This window comes from Charadrius vociferus, unplaced genomic scaffold, assembly GCF_000708025.1.
Source record: "Charadrius vociferus isolate BGI_N301 unplaced genomic scaffold, ASM70802v2 scaffold767, whole genome shotgun sequence".
Taxonomy (NCBI): domain Eukaryota; kingdom Metazoa; phylum Chordata; class Aves; order Charadriiformes; family Charadriidae; genus Charadrius; species Charadrius vociferus.
The window spans coordinates 409,559-431,784 of NW_009649076.1; the positions used below are offsets into that span (position 1 = coordinate 409,559).

A 22,226-nucleotide genomic window follows, 5' to 3' on the forward strand; every position below is an offset into this window, starting at 1 on the left:
GGGTACAAGCATCGTGCCGTGATGGGATACTGCACTGACTGCAGACCACTGGCGACCAAAAACCCGAAGGCCCAGTAATCATGAAAAAAAATAAAAGCTGCTGCTTTTGAGCACGGCTGTTTTACTAAAACCACGTTCTTCCTTCAAGCACATTCACTGCACAAACACAGCTTGTGGGAGGCAGACAATCTCAAAATAGGAGGACACATATCTGAAGATGTGGGTAGCGCGAGTGTCCCCTCAAGGCATGCAGTAGCTTTGTGGCTGAGAGCAAGGAAGCCCTGCTGCTCTCTCCGCACCACTGAGGTCCTCCGCTTGCTCATTAAAAATGACTCTGCGTTGCCATCACACCAACCACTGCACACCTCCGTTCCCATCCTCATGTCCCTCTTCCTTCCAAGCTCCTTATCTGTACAAAGTCCAACGCAACAGAGCCCTGGTCCCAGGCAGCAATTTGGCACCGCTAAGGTAACCGCAACCGTCCTCGCTAAGACACAACAGTACTCACGAGGCCAATCTCAAAGCTTGGAAACATTGCATCAGGGCAGAAATCAAAGCAGCCTTCAGGGGGACAAGATCTATCATCAAATATAACCGTTATTCTCTCCTTTGTTTGTTTGTTTGTTTTTTAGCTCTCTCTTTAATTGAAGACCCAAATTACGCATGTTCTGCTGGCATCAAAGGCCCCACATAGGTCCGAGTCACTGCTGCCATGCAGTCTGCAACTAACGGAAGAGAGGTAAAAATATGAGTGCTAAAAATAATTTCAGATTCAGCCCTATGCTGGGTCATGAAGTGCAGAATCAATGCTGGGTTTTGCTCCAGGCAGATTTATATATAATAATGTTATTTCAAAACACTCAACAGTCAAGGGAGACAGAAAAATCAGTAAAAACAAATGAGCAGTCCAAGGTTATGAATTCCTATAATTTTATAGTATCATCCTGAATTTTTAAATAGCATCGTATTTCTGGGGAGGAAGGAAAAAAAGCTGCAAGTTCCTAGGAGCGGATGAAAGAAAAACAGTAGAGCAGAAAATTTAATTGTAACCAAAAAACCAAACCACTGCAGGTAACCGTGCCAGACTTTGCTAAAGGCACCCTCCATTGCCAAGGTTAAATACAAAGTACCTTTAGGGACGCAACCCTTGGGATGCTAAAACTCAACAGATGGACTCCTCTTGTTAACATATGTTGATGGGGAAGGATAAGAGCAGCAGATATTAACTGTCATATGTACTTAAAGACAAAAAATAAATACATAAACCATTCTGGCATACTTCAGAATCCAAGCTTCTTTTGTTAAAGCCTATAGACCATACTCTTCATACAGGACTTCTGAAAGAAAAATTCTTTTAACTTCTGCAGAAAGAACTAAACACCACCCTTCCTTGCTGAAGGAGATTTCTGCGCTAGTTTGAAAGAGGAGAATAAAAACCCCTGATGCTTAATTGTAAATACTTAACCTATATAAACATGGGATGGAAGAGAAGGGTGACTTCTCTTGCCATGTGTTAAAGTCAGGAATTAATAAAAGAGCAAAACTCCAAAACTTACGCTTTTGCACTTCTGCTCCACTTTCTACAAAACATAAGAAGTCTGAATCATCTATGATCTGAATTATTTATAACACAGATAAATTTTTGACTTAAATGAATTTCAGCAGAAAAAAAAATCCAAAGCGTTTTACCCAGAGTAGACTGTTGGTTTTTTTTTTTTTTCTCCCCTTCACATCACAGAAATGGAAAAAAAAAATTTCTCCTGTCTTCCAGGCAGGACGCCTAGAAAACATTCATTGATCAATACTTCTCATAGCTAGGTCTCTCAGTTCTCTCTGTTGTGTCACCAAGTATCTTACCCACCTAGTGTGACAGAGGAGCTGAAGATTAAATAAAAATAAAAAAAAAATCCTGCAATTGGGACTAAAAATCTGAATAATGCTCAAGTCCACTCAAGTGCCTGGCATACAGGTTAGTTCCTTGCCTTCCCCCACCTTTCCCCTGCAGGCCCCTTGCATGAATTGTCATTACACTATTTCCAAGAAACATTAGCAAGCTTTTCCCCTCCACCCCCACAACTTTGTCCCTTATCTTGCACTCCCCCCCCCAGTATTTCTGCTATCTTCAGTTTGATCACCTCTATACCCTCTCCATCGATAGGTGGTAACAGTCTCCATTCCTTCGCTCACCGCCCGAGGAGAGGGATGCCGTCTGCTGGTGGATCGGATGCTAATCCAAGTCTCGGGGGTGCAAAGCAATGGAGACTGACGCCGGTGGTACCTGAGCCTACGGACTGTACGAGTACACTGTTCCCATTGCCGCTGCATTACGCTACATCACAAGTAGAGTACATAAATGGGGCTCCATAAACAGTCCTCTGCTCTTACCGCGCTGTCTCTCGAGGCTATTCTCACCTTGGGTAGTTTGATTACAGTTAGTATGCTTTGTTATGGTCTCTTGAAAAAGAATTTTTTCCTCCTTTGTCTCCTGTTCTCCCTGACTGCAAAGCCACCATGGGTATTATACCCAAGCTACTTCCAGGAATTCGGCAGAAATAATGCAGATTCTTTTCCTAGATAGCAAAAATATACCAGTGTCACCAAACATTGTTTTATTACAATATATATCATTAAAATACCTACACTGTCCAGTCATTTGATGGCATAGAATTTTAAAATATTAATCTCACCAGCAAAGTCTATAGCCACAAAAACGCCTACTGTCATTGACAGTTTCCTTCAAGAGCCTCCAATGTTATTTTAGGAATGTACTTCTAGTTTCAAAATAACTTGCTCATCCTTCTATTTATAAAGAAGTTTCACCCTTTTATGAACCAATGTGTTAGTGTCTTATTTGCCCTGCAATGAAATTCACTGAAAAAATCTCACAATTAAACATGTGAATTTATCTTTACATTAATGGAGAGAGCTTTAACAGCAGGCTTAGTCACACGTAAGTTCAACCTTTTATATCATTCCAATTTTGTTTCGGTTTTTGGTTTTTTAAATATTACCAGTCTACAATGAAATACTTACAAGCGCATTAAGATCACCACCTTAACTTGTGAACTACACAACTTGAACACTTATCTGTAAGTGAGAATTACTTCTAGAGCTAGTTACCAGATGTAACAAACAAAGGTTTTCTTATTTCTTTCCTCAAAGATTCTTGTAAAAAAAAGAGAGCCTAAATTCAGTTTTGTGTGCACTTCATGCAAGTAAATTTTCTTCCAGACTTCTCAATGACAGGTTTTCTGACAGTCCCAGCCACTTTAAGATACACAGAAGATTACAGAGTCATTCTACTGTAATTTTGAAGTCTGATGGGCTAAACAGAGGCCTAGAGAGATTTATTTAGCATTAACCAGATTTATTATTCATAGTGTCATAAAGCAGATTGAAGAATTAGAGATGCACAACTGAAAATTTCTCAAGCATTTTATTTCATAACCTAGTGTATAAAACATCAACATACAAAAAAAAAACCAAACCAAAACCAGAAGTGAAATAAAGCAAGAGCTCTTAATACATTTTTTTTTTCCCCCAGAAAGCTTTACCTAACGGCTCAGAAGCAGTAAACATTCAGCCTATTTAAAAATGGGATTGAAAACAATCTTCATACTTGCAGTCTGCGGAATTATGAATCAAATGGACCTGGTTTTGATGCCTTCTTAAAAACGGTTTAGTTGCTGTAAGCAGTGATGTTTGCGGGTTTGTTTTTGATCGGGTGGTGGGGTTTTTTTTAATACCTAGTTCACTTTCAAGATCGCAATCAGTCTCGGTTAGTTATCTTCAGTGAAGCGAATATGTTTACTTGTTTGTTGAGTCTTTTCAAGTCTCATTCTTTCAGCTTTAGCGATCAACTGCAAACAGAAAAAATATTGTAGAAAAGATGAGAGGAAAAATAAATTGTTATGTTTTTATCTCACAATCATGAATATATTATTCAGTAATTTACCAAACTTCATAAGAAAAAGCTAATCTTTGAACAGCTGAGCTAACTTGTACATCTGACCAAAAAAAAGTTAAAGCAGCCCTGATTTATTTCAGTATTGCCTCAGAGCCATCAAAAAGAGTAAGGCATCTTTCAACCTCTGGACAGTGCAGCATCTTGCATTCTACTCCTCCTTCCTCCCATGGTTGGAGAGAACAAAATTACAACTTCAAAAATCCCAAAACACCATCTCATACAGTAAGTTAAAAAAACCTACCCTTTTATTGGATTCATGCTGTTACTGATGTAAGAAAAACAAGGTCAGACCGTTAAAAAAACACCCTAGGAATATTCTACGCTCAGCAAAGAAAAAACCCACTGAAATCCAGATGGGGGCCATCCTTCAGGCTGGGAAAACAGCACAACACATATCCCAGCCCTGCTCAGAATTCACATCAAGAATTAACAGTACAGTCTGGAAGAACATTGATGTTAGGAATGTTTAACTCAAAACCCTGTCTGACCAGGGATTTGTTTTCAATTGTGTTTTAGGGAGATTGCCTAAATTACTGGGGTACCTGGTTAGCTGCTTCCAGTACAGGAGTACAAGAAATGCTCCTGCGGAACAAAAATAACCTGCTAATTTTCAGCTTCTGTGTACTGTGTCTTCAGGCAGAAAACAAAACAGCGTTAAAAGCATACTTGTTTTTAAAGCATTCATACTAGAACATTCACGGCTTTAACCACAGTACTGCAACCAAGTCATACTAATACCCAACAGCTTTGTTACTGTGATGCCCCATTAAAATCCTTTAGCCATAAGCAAAAGCTCACGCAGTAACTGGCACATGAAAAAGATGAAAAAAAAAATAAGAAGAAAACAAAATGCAAGGAACAAGTCAGGCTGCCTAATCTGAATAAAAGTGATAAAGCAGGAAACTCCTGTGAATCTGGGCACATAGAATCATAGAATGGTTTAGGTTGGAAGGGACCTTGAAGATCACCGAGTTCCAACCTCCTGCCCTGGGCAGGGACACCTCCCACTAGAAAACAATCTGTAACACACCAGCACAAATCCACATTAACTTATCTGATGGAGTATACTAAAACATATTAGCTGGTGCTGAGGTAAAGGGACACTTGCTCACCAGACAGCCCAGTAAAGAGTTTGCTAGATTTCAAGTTTCACATATAAATCAAATTATTTACTATTTATCCATACGACTGCAGTCACAGCTATGTCCTGCAGACACTGCATCTTGTACATAGCCTGGAAGCACAAGGTAAGCCGCTGCGCTGAGTGCGGCAGTCCAGAATTACACTCTGTGCTGATGTTGCATGCAAGCACTGTTTGCTGTGCTGCAGTATAATTACAGTTGTACTGATAAGTCCCCCTGTGCCCCACAGCATTTAACTTGATGGGTTCTTTAATGGGTTCTCAACAGCATCAGACACTAAGTTGGGGTAGATGACTTTCTTAATCATCCTCCAGAAATAAAAGTGACCTAAAGATGTAACTAAAAGTTACTTCTACTCTCTGGTATCTGATAAATGTATTGAAAGAGTTAAAACTCTAAAAGGAAGCGAGGAGTACAGTGGCTTATTCATTCAATGTGTGGGATGGACAATCACAAACACTGGAAGGAAAGCTTTAAGGTGTGAACTGCCCAGTTCATATCGGTGAGTGCTTCTATACCAGCACCTCAGAGGTGGAGAATTTGCAAGAGGCCTCAAGGATTCCCATTTTCAACTGATCAATCCAGAACCAGCGCCTATTTCTAAACACACCACTACTCATGTCTCCAAATCGGTACCCGGCCCTTCCATAAATACCAACTATCACAGAAGGAGGTAAAGAGGCTTATTTGTGCTCTGGAGCAGGACCTCTCCCCACCTGTGCAGACTGGGAACTGGTCAGTCTTGCAAGGACACAGCGCCCCCCACCCCCCAACCCCCCCGCATAATCAGAAGAGAATAGGGTGGGTTGTGCCCAAGCATTTCTACTGTCCTCCGCAAATTATTCCGCCCTTCCCAAATACCCAATTCTCACTTCTTCACCGAATGCCTTTCACTTCAACCACCACTCCCACCCTCTTAAACGTCTTCATTTCCTTCTGTGTAAGGGGACCTACAAGGTGTAAACTAAGTTCAGCAGCACCTCCCCGCAGAAGACAAGGGCCCAAGTGGAAAGCTTGCAGGCACTCGTGCCTCTGCTTCATGAACAGAAGACTTTCATCAGTCCAGAGAGTTTAAGGGTACAGACTGATAAATTGCTTTAGGTCTGCATAAACCCACACTGCCCTAAAGAAACAATTCCGGCAAGAAGGGTTTTAGTCTGTATCGCTAAATCACTAAGGTTGTTTTATCATGCAGTTGAACAACAGACTAGAAAGAACGGGATTTGGAAGGGGCAGCAGAGGAGAGCAGGGAGGTGACAATGTACGACAGGGCCTGGGGGAAAAAGCCTGACACTGAACACCTTTTTAACTCCAAAGGATGTCTAGGCATTACTCAAGTTCTGGGGACCCTTGGGATATCTAGTCTCTTTTGGACATTTAGTTTAGTACAAGAAATATGGCAGAGAAAGTAAAATCTCTACCACTTTTCTTTTTGTTTTGTTTTTTTGGGGGCTGGGGGGGAGGGCACCAACCCTGTGCTCAAGTAATCATTAACCCTTACCCCGGCATGCCACAGCACCCATTGCAGGAAAGCCAAGTAAGCCTCTATTTTTTAGAGCACATGGAAAAGAGCAATCTTGAACTGACTAAAGTGACACTCAAAAGCATCTCTGTAATGTGACGCAGTCCATACAACAATATGTACGTTCACTATTACTATAAATACATTGACATCACTGCAGCTATACAGCTTATATGAATGTAACTTTTAAGCCTACGTTTAAACACTAACCGAAAGAAAGTATAGTGCTGGCTTTGTTATAAGTATAAAACAGCTAATAAGCAAACGCTCATCTTGAATGAGATCTTGTAAGGGATTTTAATAGTTCTTTACAAGAAAGATACACTAATGGCATATTCAGCTGTACATGTTTAATCATGTATTACTGTATTACTTTTTCCTTTCCTTTTACTGTGACCTTCAAAGAAGTCAACTTCCAAGTATTTCGGAAGAATTTTCCAATAAAAGATTAAAATTAATATTAACGAACATAGAAAGCAACTGTTGTTCTTATTATCAGTCTATATTTCTGGAATACAGACTGTCAAAAAGTAACGAAAGGGTTAAGAGCTATTGACTACAGCAAGGCATTCTTTACTTGATGTTTTGCTTAACAGCGTTAGCATTTAAATAGTATTCACTGAGCTTTGAAGTTAACACCTCCCAGTGTTGCAAGGTGCTGGGTAAGGGGGAGGAGTGGGAGTTTGCATCCTCGCTGCTGCTATTGTTAGGCAGAACTGAGACAGTTTATATTTGCAAGCCTAGATGAGGTACATTACTGGCCAATTTACACCAGTTTGGTCAACAAATACCAATCTTCAAAAGATGAAGAATAGAAACTTGACAGCAGGGCATCTACAGCGCAAAGTAAAGTCAAAGGTGTCACTGGCACCTCTTGTTTAAAAAAGTAAAAGTACGTTGGAAAAAAAAAAATATGAACAAACCTTGCAGCAATCAGTAAAAGGCTCTAAAGCTGTACAGGTTTCACTTTACTGCTTGTATTAAAGAATTATGGCTACAGCTAATGCCATTTTTATGCTTTTAAGGAAGTTAAATTAGTCATTTGGGGCAATTCTTTATGGACACCTTTGTTTCAAAGAACTAGCTTCATGTGTCTGCGGGATCTCTGCAAGAACATTTAGACTAACAAGATAACACATTGCAAAATATGCCTTGTACAAGACAAGGTTTTGACCTGCACAATTGCTGTTTCTTTAAGTCAATGCAGTATTTCTTTTCAATTACATATGGAGCAACTAGGAAATTTTTGATATTGTGTGCATCACTGGCGCGTCTTGGAAACAAAAATTACAGTAAGTCTCTGAAGTCAGCAGAAAATAATTACGGTCAGGTGATTTTGAAGTTTTGCAACCGACAGCATAAAGATTCAGGTTAAAGTCAACTCAGAAACCTTATCTGCAACGTGTGTGAAGTAAACCCAGCAATAAAATGTCTGTGAAATACCCTCTGGCTCCTCTCAGTCAGGTAAAGGATCTGACTGGTGTAATCAAGAACCCTTCATGACTGGAAGGATCTTCTGGGGCAGGAGCGGAGACTGGTGCCTGCAAGTTCATTGCAACACTCCATCAACACTGTGGCCTGACAGGCACACCAAGGTCAAGGTTGGAGGAAAACGTCACTAGATGTTTTGGGTTGGAAGCTGCTTAGCTATGGATGCTTGCAGCGACATTCAGATTTGTCTGGATCAGGACACAGACGCACTGGTGCATAGACTCGACTATCCTGGGAACACACCAGCGCTCGCCACAGCACAGAACTGCACACTAAAAAAACTATGTAAAATGTGAGAAGAGATTCACTCTGAATAAAAACATTTTCTTAATCATACTAGTGAATTAAAACTAAACCACTACTTTACCATGTTAGACCAAATCAAGACTGCTTAACTTTTTAATGAGTTCATCCAGACAGTTTTTGAAAGGAAAACCAGCTTACAAATTAACTTCACGCCTTTAGTCAGAGACTTAACTTTCTCCGATTGTCTCCATAAAGACAAGCCTTGCGTTTGGCAACTGGATCAGGACAGCCACACAATCTCTATTTTGTGGCTCTAAAGCCCTACTGCAAAGTCAGTAGAAACTGATTTAACTGGATTAAATAGAGTGCCATACATTAAAATATCAAAACTGTAGACCTCCACAGAAAGTGCCCTATTTTCAACCATGGCCGTACATGAAAAAAAACCTGACTTGCAGATTACCTTCTCAGTACCCCGCTTCTTTTCCCGAGGCTGGTTAAGTTTAGCTTGTCTGTCCACTAAAATCTTCTGCCAGTAACGCTGTTCATGATCACCTTGAAAAACAAATTAACATTACAGTACATGAATAAAAGTGTAACACAAGTGGAGGCGGTGTTTTCATCTGTGATGAGGTGGAATCTTTTCTAAGGTAAACACATGTGAAAACGAAGGGACAAGAAAAATACCTGTGTGAGGGAAACCTAACAAGTATTTCCCCATCAGTCTTACATTTCATAGACAGAGGAGTCATACAGCATTGCAACATCCGACCCCCACGCACCAAGGTGAACAAAGAAAAGAAAGTCTCTGTCCAAAGAAGCTTAGAGCTGACACCGAGGTCTCTGTTCTGTACCAGCTGGACAGGACCTGAATCAAGATCCTATGCATTTTATTAAGTTTTAGGACTGGATTGCCAAGGTATCTAAGTTTTCCAGAGCAAGGAGTTTTGCAAACTTAACAAGAAGAACTGAGGAAATATGCAAACACCACTCTCCACGTGTAATTATCCAAAGGAGCTCAGGTTTAGCTGAAGTTTCACCACAGTGCTTGGAGGCCCTTTGATTTACTGATGTACTCAACCTCTGACTAATTTTAAACAACTATCAAACAGAAAAAAAAATGACTGTAAGAACGGTCAAGATTATTTTGTTTCATCAAAGGCATTGTTAGAAGCCAACTCTGAGGATTTCATAGGCAGTTAGGAATAATTTAACTAGGGGGGGAAATATGAGAGGAAGTAATTTTGCAGCTTTTTTCAGCAACTGTTCTGCAGTAAGCAGTACTTTGCCACTGTTTTCTCTGGTTTGTGCTGTAACTATCATGATGGGAATTTTGTGTTGTAATGTGTGGTCTCATAAGAAATCTTCCGTTACAGGTACCTTTCCAAGTGATCTTGGAAAAGGTTCCTGCAGAAGTTACAGAATTAATAATTCTGAGAACCAATTTTGCATCTTTTTTAACCAGCATTATTTATACATTCAATCACAATAACATCTAAACGTTACCATAGATATTTAATATCTTGTCAGACAAAAAGCTGAAGACATCTAGTCAAAGTTCTAAAAAGTAAAATATTACTGGGAAAGCTTTAGTGCCTGCAGTAGGCAGCATTAAAGATTCTTTCCTTATTCTTATTCTCTGTATTCAACTTATGCCACCAAGAAAAGCTGAAATCCTTACTGAGTCACTTCTGCATTCTTCAGAAGCCTTTCCATTCTCATTTCAATGAAGCAGTTTGGAAAACAAAACCAAAAAAATCTTAAGACTATGAATGGAACGCTCCTACAGTGTTGTACTCACTCCTGATATTCTGCTACACTCTTTTATATAACGATAACCAGGGACAAATACACACAGAGCACACAGCTATAAAATGCCGTATTTCAAATTGTTTCTGGATCTCTGGAACACAGAACACTCTGAAGACAAATCTATCTCTAAATGACATTAGCAGCATTCAGTGAGTCTCAAACTTTAATTAAAGTTTGATATGAAGGTTAACGTTTCCATGATAGCTCTTCCTTCTGCAGCCCTAAATTGACATTTACGAGGGTTTACATCCCTGCGTGCACAGAACCGGGTCCTACGTGAGGGTCTGTGCAGGAGCGTGGGAAAAATATTTAAATGCACAGATGGGACAATCTCATCTGGATTGTTTTATCTGGGTTTGTTGTTGTTGTGTTGGGGTTTTATTTGGGCTTTTTAGTGCATGTCTAGAATTTAAAACTTTTATGAATACAGTAACAAAGTCTGAAGACTTCCCTCCTCCCTGCTTCTTCTACCCCTCACTTCCATAAAGCACTTTCTCCACACTAGGAAGACTAGTCCAATCTAATACAAGATATGAATTTAGAACAGCAGAGTAATTTCAGAAAAAAACACACATTCAGATAAAGTTCCAAAGTAAACCAGTAAAAATTTTAGTGTAAATACAATGTAAAAAAGGCAGTACTTGGGCATAAATTATTCAACTTCCTGAAAATAAGAAAGATTAATTAGAAGGCAAGTGCTAAAACCATTCTAAGTGCATCCATGCTGTTAGATTCTTGTCCTGTTATTTCACACTTAAGTTCAGTATTTTCAAGAAAATCTTCATTTAAAATTATTTTGCATCATCAGAGTGTTATAGTCATAAAGCCGAAATGTGAACTAAATTCTATAGTCCATTGCCACTTTAAGTGATGTAAATAAATTAATCTCAAAAGAACATGGTTGATAAAGAGAGGCAAAAATGTTACTTTGCTCTAAACAGTGGGATTAAAATCCTTACTGTTTTACTGATTTTACTACAATAGCAAAATGAAAAGACTCTCAGAAAAAAAAAAAAAAATCCGCAGTCTTTTCCCTGACCAAGTTATCTAAATATATCTATGAAGCTACCATGCGATTCAATCTTTTTCACAGTATTTAAGCCTTCTCCTGTACCACCATTAAAAAAAAAAAAAAAAGAATTCTTACCAGCGAGAACTTCGAATTTCCAGTTGTTTTTGATCTGTATTTCTTTGTATGATTTCACGACAATCTGTGCATCCTCAGGAGTTTTAAAACGGACATGACATTCAGTGTCTCCCTCTAGCATGTCAACATAAGCAACATCAGCCAGCACTGCCAAAGCATCCTATCAAAGCATGTGAGAGAACACGGACCGTAAGCCAGACTTTAAGAAAAAAAAAAAGGCAAAATGAAAAAAGTGACATTATGACCATTCAATTTGTAGGTCACAGACATTTTCAAAAAGGTCATGAAGTAGAAGGCGGCAGTAACTGAACTTTTTCATTTATCTATGGATCTCTTGTCAAATAGTTTCGAATTAATGTATTTTCCCATGAAGGTTTTATCTGAATTCTGATTTATGTGCTTGCAACATCTATCTCTCTCTCAATCTGTCCCCCAAGAACAATTTAAAGCAGTAATTCCTGAAGATGTTATTTTTTTTGCATAAGAATAATTTTACAAATGGAGCATCAGTAGTTACCCGTTTATTTCAGTACTGTATCTGTACGGACTTCTTTAAAAAAGAAAAAATATTTGTGTACTATAACATTGATATATGTTGGTCCAACAGAAAAATATCTAACTTTACTCTATGCATGAATTATATAAGAGCAAGCTCATTCATGGCAGATTATTTGAGAACTGAGTAGTAGTAAAACAACCCTACCTATCTTTATGGAGTGACCTCTGCCTGAAAATTCTCCCTAACAGCTGAAGGAAGAAGTCACACATGCTCTTTCAGATGAAGTACTTCACTTGTAATACCTGCTGATAGGGAAATTAACTAAGACCACACATTGCTGGTCAATTTTGTTCACAGCAGGCAGCTCAAGTAAGATGCTTCTATTGAAGAATTAGCTACTTTTAACCCTCCACTACCAAGCACAGCCTTAAAACAAAGCTTAAGTGCCAATACACTTGAGATCAAACCAAAGCTACTTTCCAATCTTAATTCTGGTATCCCAAAGTCACACTTACATGGAAAACTACAACTACCCAAACAGCTTACTGGAGATGGCAAATGTTATGATCTGAGTAGAGCCTTATTAACAAAATATCTGAGTAGTGAAATAAAAAATTAAAACATCAAAACGATATTATAACTACTCTGCAAAGACCTTTCCAGCGAGTGGAACTAATACAGCCTGACAAAATCAGAAATACAGATCAATTCTGGGAGCTTTTTAAGGAAAAAACCCTAAATGCATTGCTTTGTGGCAGTGCTCGCTGTAGCTACAAGAGCCCAGGAACACAGGCAAAGTGAAGTTTTGTCAAAGATGAATGCCTTTCATAAAAGCAACTAGTATGGCCAGAAAAATCCAGTGAAGCATCAAGTACAGTTTGCAGCTGCCATTGCTGACCCAAAAAAGAGCTAAAAGAGCTGGTACACCCTAAAGATTATTGGTTCTTCCAACTCCAGTTGGATTCTGCAATTACATGTCTCTGCAAAAAACCCTACCTGATTTGTTTGCTATCACTTCATGAAATATTTTGCCTATGTACTACTTATGGGAAATAAAGACATGACTAAATAGCAAAGGCCACCCCAATCTTATTTTGTCCCCCTTTACTTTCATAGAGCATTAGTTTTCCCTGAAACTAAACCAAAAGCGTAACTGGAAATACCAAACTAAGTTTGTTTTCGGCTATTGTGGGAGCAGCCAGCTTACCTCCTGACCGCAATATGTTGTGACACAAAATTAAGGCAATAAGGTGTATACTGCAGCCAAAGGAGCCCTCAAACGCTCCAGTGACAACTGCTCCATTCTCTCAGTGTCTCCAGCACTCAGACAACTGCCTACAAATATACCCAGGCTGATAAGACTGATTAAGTCGAAAGCCTATCATCAGTTTGTTTTCAGCGAGAGAGGCGTCTCTCATCCCGCTTAGATTTATGCACACGCTAAACTTCAAACACTTGCAAGCAGCCAGTGTCTCCAAACGGACTACTCAGCTACAAATATAGGCAGTTTGATAAGTCATCTCAGAACTCACATTTCGAACCACATCTCTCATTGTCCTAAGTGGTCTGAATATTTATTCCAACGTGAGTTAAAGTTGTTGAAATTCTTTCCCGTTGTTATTCACCCAAAAGTGCAATTTGTGAAAGAAAGTGTCCTGTGTCACATTCATGGAAAATTCAGTATCTGGAAAAAGCCCGTTATTTCCTTTGGAAAACTTTTAGTATTTCCACTTCACAGGATGCAGCTTAAAACTGCTATTTTCCTTTAAAGAAAATATTCTACTTAATATCTGCAACTTTCATATCATGATGTGAAACAAAATTTAAGTTGTCCTAAACACTTTTATTAAATTACGAAAAAAAAAAGACCAGTTGCCATAGGGGGAAAAAAATAAAAAAGAAATGGGTGAATGAGTTACTGAACAAGATCTACTGGGGTCACTCTCACTGAACTGGAGTTTCTGTAATTGGGAGGTTCTTACTGGAAAAAAAAGACAATAGTTTTCTCATGCAGAGCGCATTTTCTTGCCCACAAATTCCTGTTAATTGTAAAACCCCCCAATACAGTCTTACAGATTTCTTGATTTGAATTGTGCCAGAACGACTGGCACAATGACAAATCCAGAACACTGCACCCACTTTGTCTTCCAACTTCTCCTTTTAAACTGGAAAGAGCTGCTCATCCTCTACAGTATTATTTATTTTTGTCATTATTTGCATTATAAACTTGACATTGCTCGAAGCACTCTAAAGGCTAATTTTCTGCTTAGAAACATCTTTTTTACCCTATTTTGCCATTGTAAAATCTGCCATTAACAGGTACTAGAGAAGAATTTGTACACAGCTACTGGCCAAACAAATAAAAAAAGAAATCCGTAAGACTTGTTTAAATGGTATTCCATATTCAAACATTTGGGGGGCACTGTAAGAGGAAAGGCTAACAGCTACCCTGAGGTTACAAAGGCATTACCTTGATCTGCTTCCTGCCCGGCAGGGGCTCAGTGCTAATGATCTTCACAATTACTCCACTCACAAACTGGGGCCCCATTGTGTTAGCCTTGGCAGGAGGGGCAGAATCTTCACTGGTGGCTGGTCAATTTGAAAAGAGGAGGGGAGGGGGAAGAAAAAAAAAATTTAGATTTATTAGTTTGACAAACTAAAGATGTTATGAAAGCACATAAGAAACATCACGTACACAAGAAATGAAACAAGGGGCATCAAATGCTGCTACTGCAGATTAAGTCTGCTTTTTTTTTTTTTATTTAAAACTAGGATCAAGGTTGCTCACAAGGTAAAGTCAATGCGAGTAAAAAAAAAAAAAACGTGAAAAAAAAATAGGTCCAAGAAAAAAAGTCTTAGAGAAGTTTTTACAGCCTACATGGTCTTCTCCTAAGAATATTGTATATTTTATTAAGTACAGGTAATAGTTAACCCCTCAGTTCTAGAGTGATCAAAAATATAAGCAGACAGGCACTGAAGTTATCGGTATCAAAGTTAGTGAAGTACAGAGTACTCAGAGCAAAAAAGAGCAATTCTTTCTCTGAAAAATGTAGAAATTTAGCTAAGAGGACATATTTACAAAGCTACTTTTAACCATAAAGCTGATAAAAGCCAATTGTAAGCCTTTTTTGAACGCCTTTGAGAAATTGTTTTCAACTTGCTGCAGGTATAGTTCAACCTAAGCATATCAGGCCCAAGTTACAGCATCAAAAAAGCTGATTCTTGATTTACCTCTCTGAGGCTTTTATAATAAGTTTAAGGATCTTTTTAGGTTACTGTTAAGATGTGCTATTGGAATATACTGGAATCACTTGTTTAGTTTTTGCTCATGAAATTCCTTAGTCCCAAGTCTACCTAATTGAGGGGCAGCTTGCTCTTAATGATATTTGAAATTCAGAGAAAGCTCCAGCATTAAAGAAAAAAAAAAACAACTTGGCAGTGTTTCTGGAGGACCAGTGCCTTAAGTCACTTATGTTTGTGGACCAGAATCATGAAGAAAACAAGAAAAATGCCATTACAAACAGGATTACATTTGTGATTTTCAGAGTGAGGCTTCTTCTGTGCATAATTCTCAGTTTCCATCTCTCCCACAGGCTCAGGTTTGATCTGAGACATTGTTTTCTTTAAGGAGGCCATACTTGCTTTTTGAAGGGCCAAATATTCTTGCTTCAAATCCATCCATTCAGTCCTATAAGCAGCAAGACAGGCATAGGATGTCAGTTGTAAACAAGAAAATAATGCTTGGAAACGCAATGATAATTTAAGACCAAACAATATACAAATAGCTTAAGCTGAACTTGGTGAGCAGCAAAAACCATTCTCTCCATGACATCCCCTTGCACTTAGGTCAAATTAAGCCTTGTCAGTACCTGCCTTTTTTTTTTTTTTTTGGTTTAGATTTTAATATTCCAGGCAAGGTCTAACAAGATCAACCCATCAAATACAATGACTCCCAAATTTGTTTTATTTCGAAAGCATATAGAACAGCTTGGTAAACTGTGTTTTCTACTGGAACTACACAGAGCAGAGGCACTAAATTCAGAGTTAATTCAGAGACAGTGAACTCTGAATTCACTGAATTAGTTCAGTGAACCCGCTCCTGTGTTACTATATTAAGAATCAGTCATTTCTTCTTTCTAGAAAAATCATTGATGGAAAATCAACAACTGGTTAAACTCACCAAAAACCTACTGAGATAAGAACATTCCTTACTATTCAAATGCATTTTGGTTAAAAAATACCACCACATGGAAGCAATTTATATATTTACATACATTTAACATGGAGATGTTTCTGCAAACAGCTAGAGCTTTGCTCCACAGAAACACAATGCCTACAGTGCCACTGTGAGAACGACTCATTGTTACCCTAATCTGTGCTATCAAACAAGCTGATAGAGGATTTTTAAAGAGGAGGATATCTTGTGGTAATGGTTTTAGCTGTTAACGTTGACAACTGTATACTTCAAAAAAGCATCCAGACTCACCCAGGATCATACATTCTCAACAGAGCAAAGACATTAAAATAACAAAAGACCCACGTAATGATTCTTAGAGATAAAAAGGCAACACCATTCCACAGCAAGGTATGGTATAAATACAAGCTCAAGGAGGTGCTTGTTAACTTGTCTCGAAGGAAGAGAAGACCACGGGGTTGAGTCAGGCAAGTATTAGCAATGCTTATGCTCTACTTGAAACTTTATTCCCCCCTCCTATGCTATACCTAACTAAAATTTTAAACTTTCTCTGTATTTGCTGCAGTAGCTCAGAACCTCGGTGGAAGACGACCAGCTCCGTTTTTTATGGACCCCTTTTACTTTAACATGGAGGTGCTTTCTGTGATTTAAAAAAAGTAAGTGCTTCCATGTTTTAGTAGAGGTGAATCCTGATCGCAATACTGAAAGACCACGCAGGATTTTTCTTTTAATGTCTACACTTGCAAGATTTTTAAATCCGGGATTAAAAAAAGAAGAATTTTGGCTGTAAGCAGATGGAAGGCATGTTTTGATCTGAAAGCATCAAGTGTTACTGAACAAGACAATTTTTTGGGGGCCTGTATGTTAAATGATTTGAAGCAATTTTTGATTTTTAAAAGGACTCCCTTTGCTTTAACATGGAGGTACCTGCTGCCTAAAAAAAGTAAGTGCTTCCATGTTTCAGTGGCGGTGGATCCTAATTTTCTTTAATGAGTTTCTAAAAATCGGCTAGAGCTCAAAGAAGCCTACTTGCAGTAATTAATGTGCATTTTTTGTTTTATTATGTGAATTTTGTATACACCATGCTTTTCTGTTTTTTATTGTGTTTTTTTTTAGTTGCTATTTAATCTTTCCACTAAAGGACCCCCACAACTTAAATGTGGACGTACTTGCTTTGTTCCTGAACAGTAAGTGCTTCCATGTTTTAGTGATGGTGAATCCTTTTTCCCCCAACTGAATGCTTCCCTCTTAGGAAATATACTATATTTTCAATACACATGTGGCCTCCATGTTAAAACCGCACCATGGTATAGCACAAGATGGCAAGGACCCCCTCTACTTTAACATGGAGGTACTTGCTGGATGCCTAAAAAGTAAGTGCTTCCATGTTTTAGTTGTGGTGACTCCTAAAAACCCAAAAGTTAAAGGCATGAATATTTCATGAATGGTATGACTACTGAGGAACCACTGGTGATCTGCAGTTACTGTTACATCAAACTATTATAGGTTTAACTCTACACAGCAGTAAGTCAGTTGGACTTGAAAACTATGGTATTTCAATCTTCTCAGCTACAGGCTAATACTGTTGCTAATATGCAACTCTGTTGTATAAAAATTGGAATTGCACTTTAGCAATGGTGATGGACTGTCAGACATACAAAGATTTTAAAAAGTTAAAATTAAAATATTCCAAAGGTTGGAAAGACCAAAGTCATTGTGCATGACCCCATTAAGGAATGATCTATATAAAGTAAATAATAAGTAAATAAAAGTATGCAAAACTTGTGACTTTGAAAAAGTTTCCTGTAACTGATAAAATTCATACAGCTGCATACTCCAGGAAATACTTAAAACACTTAAAATGTGGTACCGTGTGCTTCCTAATTCCTAAAATTTGCAGAAAGGCAAAAGGCTGGCTTAATTAAAAAAATTGCTACCATTAGGACAAAATGCCATCATTACTGCCTTTTGCAATTAAAAGTACAAAAAAGAAGCTAAATGCAAAATTGTACTGCCAAGAGACTCAGTGCAGACTGAGACATATTACAAATGCTTATGAACAAACGAGGAAGCTGAGCCCACCCAGCCTGTGCCTGGTCCTGGACTAGTGGTGGTGGACAAATCAAACAACAAGCTGGGATTGTTAGCCTTGGTCTCACTCAGGAGCAGTAGAAGAAAAAAAAACAAACAACTTTTAATCCTAACAATAATAAAAGTTTTCTAATGTAGGCACCCTTTTAAGGGGGCAGGTTTTCCAGCCCACCGCTACACAGGCAAAAGAATTATTCCACATCAGTACCCAGTACCGCTGAGAGAAAAAAGAATTAAACAATTATCTTAGTGAAACCATGGAAAACGCAATGCTCATGCGCTACAAAAAAGGCAATGAAGCAACTAAACTTGGTTTACAACATAATAGTTCTTATAACCTACTTGGACAGTACTCTGAGTGGAATGACTTCTTCGCCCATTTTATGTCTTTCTTTGTGTTTTTTCTTGTGTTTCCTTTTAGATTTTGAAAGGGATGTGTCTTTTTTGTCTTTGTCTTCTTCTGCAGAAATGTCTACAATAAAGTCCAAAAAAAAGTGTTAAGTCCTCTTATGACACATTCTTACAGATACAGTAGGTATTATATACAGCCTAACTTATACCCATAAAATGATGTACATTAATACACTGGTTCTTTGATTCAAACATAAAACCCCTTTCACAAAAATCAGATGCTACTACCTATTTCTAGTCCATTTTCTCAACTACCCGACTTTAGCCTCTGATCACAGATTCTAGTCAACCCAAATGGGATTTCAATGCACCTTATAATCCTATCTATTGCTTTTATTATCTCACATCAAAAACTGGGATTAGCAGCTTTGTCTTTTGAATTTTAATCTTATCTAGATTCTTCTACTGTCACCATTTGCTCAGGCTGACTGTTTTAATCCATACTTCAGTGTAGTTCTATTGATATTAACTTCTTTTGTGAACTATTTTTACTTCTGATGAGATTTACCTGGTTCGGTGTTTAAAGTTCTTTCTTTCCTATTCTCCACACAGTTTATCTCCCTGGAATGACTCATTACCAGGTTTAAACTTAACTGCAGGGAACACCACATACTCCTAAACTGACCTTGTTATGCCTCCACCATATCAACCATTTTTCACCTATTGACCCAAGCAGAACAAGCTTCTAGCAGTTGAATTTTCAGTGTCTGAGGAATCTTTCACCAGCACTTAAAAGGTTTACTCAATAATCATTAATTCAATTAATAAATCTATCAGCATCCAAAAGTCAGTTCAGTAATGCATTTGTATTACACAATTGGCCCTTGTTACATTTCTTGTTGCTTTCCAGTCGTATGTTCTTTGTAACCCTCCTTTCTACACTTGCTTGTTACCCTCCAGCATATCAAGATTCCTATTTACTTAGGCCACTACAAATACAATTTCAACTGCAAAGAACAGTTTCTTTAATTCCTCTTTATCTAGACTTTACTCTCATCACTAAGCCCGCTGGTTGTGATCTGTAAGAGATACATCTGCCATTTGATTTCATTCATGCATATAAAAAAATGAAAGTACTAAAAAGAGACATGCAACAAACTTTACCATTGGAATCCTTTGGAGCTTCTGTTTCCTCTTTCACAGGACGAACTTCATCCTTTTGAGCAGTTTTCTTGACTTTAGGAGTTGATGTCTCGCCATCTCCAGAGCTGGTTCTTTTTCTCTTCCCTGGCCTGCTTTCCCAAGGTACCTCTGAGCTTTCTGTTCTGTCCCATTTTCTCTTCTCTCTCCTCGAGGGCTGCCTGTGAGTCTCAATTCCTTCCATTTCTGAACACTCCGATGAAGTCCGATGTCTTTTTGACTTGGGTACTTGCTCTGTTGTAGTGTTCGAGTTTGATTCCTTTGTCTCTACCGCCGCCTGTACATTGCTCTCTTTCTTGATTTTGGATTTCTTTTTTTTCTTCTTTTTCTTTTCTTCTGTATTAAAAATATAATATTTAAAACTGCCAATGATTATAAACTAGATTAGATTAACTGACCTAAGTAAACAGTCATGATACCGCATGTCATGGTAATCTGGGATGTTAAATGAAATGCCTGTCTTTGCCATCGATAACTACAGGAGAGATGCAAATACATTGTCCCAAAGTTCTTCCCAGGCATTTTAAGCAGAGGAAAAAAAAAATAAACTGAGTCTTGGTTTCAAAGTGAGAAAAACCTCTGGGTCAACAAGGGCAGCTTGACTACAGGATTCCTGAAGGTACCTACTCTCAAATTAAAAGGAAAGGAGCTAGACTTCTTTGCTTCTCCTGAACAAATGCACATTTTGTTATGTCGTCCCTTACTTGTCTTTGAGAAGGGATGCCTTCCTCCTTCCAGACCAAACAACAAAGACAAGACAATAAAAAAAGGCCGATGATTTGTATGCTGAGAATAAAAGGAGATATTCAGCCCAATGAATCTATCACACTATGTAATGAACAGCTATCTACTAAATTAAAGAACGTTACTTAACCAATCTGAAAAAAAATCATTTTACTTCCAATACTGTCTACTTGCTGCAAAGTTGTCAAAGGCAGGATGCAGTATGAAGCAGCAGAGAGTATCTTCAGTGGGTTTAAAGAATGGTTTAAAAAGTATGTTTATTCTTTTTTTGTTGTTGTTCTAATAGTTACTGGTGTAACAAAGAATTGGTGATAACAGTGTGGAATATAACATATGAATCATCACTAATCTTATGAAAAAGATGGGAGTCTGAAGTCTGGGAAATTGTATGTAATCAGAAACCAGAAAAAGTGTTTCAGTGATCAAAGCGGCAACATAATCCTGTGATGCTGCTGTGTAAGTTAGAGTAAAAAGTATTTATTGGAAACATGCTCAGGTGAATTCAGGATTCTTTTCTCACCAATATGCTCCATTTTCTTTTAAGAGTAATTACGAGTCATGTAAGTGGAATTCTAAATAAACATACTGTAAAAAGTGCATTCTGATATAGACTGCTCTTCTCAAATAGCAAGAAATAGGAAGAAAGACAAAAATCCACTGTTTTCATAGTTCTCTCACAGAACATTTCAACAGAGAGAAGAATACCACAAGGTTTGCCCAGAAATATGTCAGATGATCACAAACTTGTCTGTGCAGCACTAATGTTTAAGTATACTTGTCTCTTATGTCTATCTTTTCCTTCAACACTAAATATTTTTAAAACAATCTGTATCAAATTTTGTCTCTTGCCAATGCTAAACGCTCAGATAGTGATTTATGGTATGATCTGAAAGCTGCTCTGCCAGCCTAACAATGACTCATGGTGGTAGCTGGCAACAGAGGAAAAAAAAAAAAATGAAGTTCATTATCAAGCAGGAAAACAAAAAGGCAGAAGTTTATATATTTTGGTTTTACACTTTCATTCTTAAGCCTACATTGGCCAACAAACAGCCACATGCATTTTAATTTTTATAGAGTTTTTAAGAAACGTGAGATTAGACTGCAGTAACACAGCAGTTCAAAATCTTCTCTTCAGAAGTTAAGGCACAAAACCGTTTGTTTCCTGATCCCGTTAAGTTAATAACACTTACCTACTACGCTGCTGTTACTTGTATTGAGCGCAGGAACAGGCTTATTCTTTACTGTTTTAGGGAAAATTCCAGGTTTCCGTGGCGCTTCTTCTGGTGGATTATTCAAAAACTTAAGAAAAAATTAAAGCATTAAAATCCACAAGGCATTACTGAAAAAAAAACGTATCATATTTTTTGTAAAGAATCTCCATTCAAGTTAACACCAGCTATTCTATATTAATTCAGGAAAGACATAGCCCCTCACGACTCTGGAGGTGTACATTGTTTCAGCTCTTTCAGTGGTGTGGGGTTTTGTGGGTTTGTTGTTGGGGTTTGCTTTTTAAGTGCAGAGCTTGCTGGAGTTCACATTATCAGTGTCATATCTTTATGCATCTGTTACCATTATGCTATTGAAAGATAAATGCTTTTAAACTTAAAAATCAAATTTAAATACAGAAATTTAGGCATGACCATGCTTGTCTGATGAAATTTAATAGCCATTGTCCTGTTACACAGAGATCTCTATTTCCGTAAAAGATGCCAGGAGGAGTGGCCAAACAAATTATTCCAAAAAATTCCCACTATGCTTCTCCTAAGTCTCCATCTTATTAACAGAATTACACTATTAAAGAATTGTGGGATTGATTGGA

General features: G+C 38.1%; 1 protein-coding gene across 1 annotated transcript in view; it reads right to left on the reverse strand.

Moving 5' to 3' along the window:
* Nucleotides 1–3,417: 3,417 nt before the first annotated feature.
* LARP7 (La ribonucleoprotein domain family, member 7) overlaps nt 3,418–22,226 on the reverse strand; it is a 24,237-nt gene continuing 5,428 nt past the window's right edge. The window contains exons 5-12 of the mRNA XM_009888183.1: nt 21,598–21,706; nt 19,628–19,999; nt 18,455–18,584; nt 15,357–15,514; nt 14,297–14,415; nt 11,328–11,487; nt 8,832–8,923; nt 3,418–3,860 (exon numbers count right to left, since the gene is read on the reverse strand). Coding sequence (XP_009886485.1) covers nt 3,780–3,860; nt 8,832–8,923; nt 11,328–11,487; nt 14,297–14,415; nt 15,357–15,514; nt 18,455–18,584; nt 19,628–19,999; nt 21,598–21,706 — 1,221 coding nt within the window. The 3' untranslated portion in view covers nt 3,418–3,779. The remainder of the gene's footprint in view (nt 3,861–8,831; nt 8,924–11,327; nt 11,488–14,296; nt 14,416–15,356; nt 15,515–18,454; nt 18,585–19,627; nt 20,000–21,597; nt 21,707–22,226) is intronic.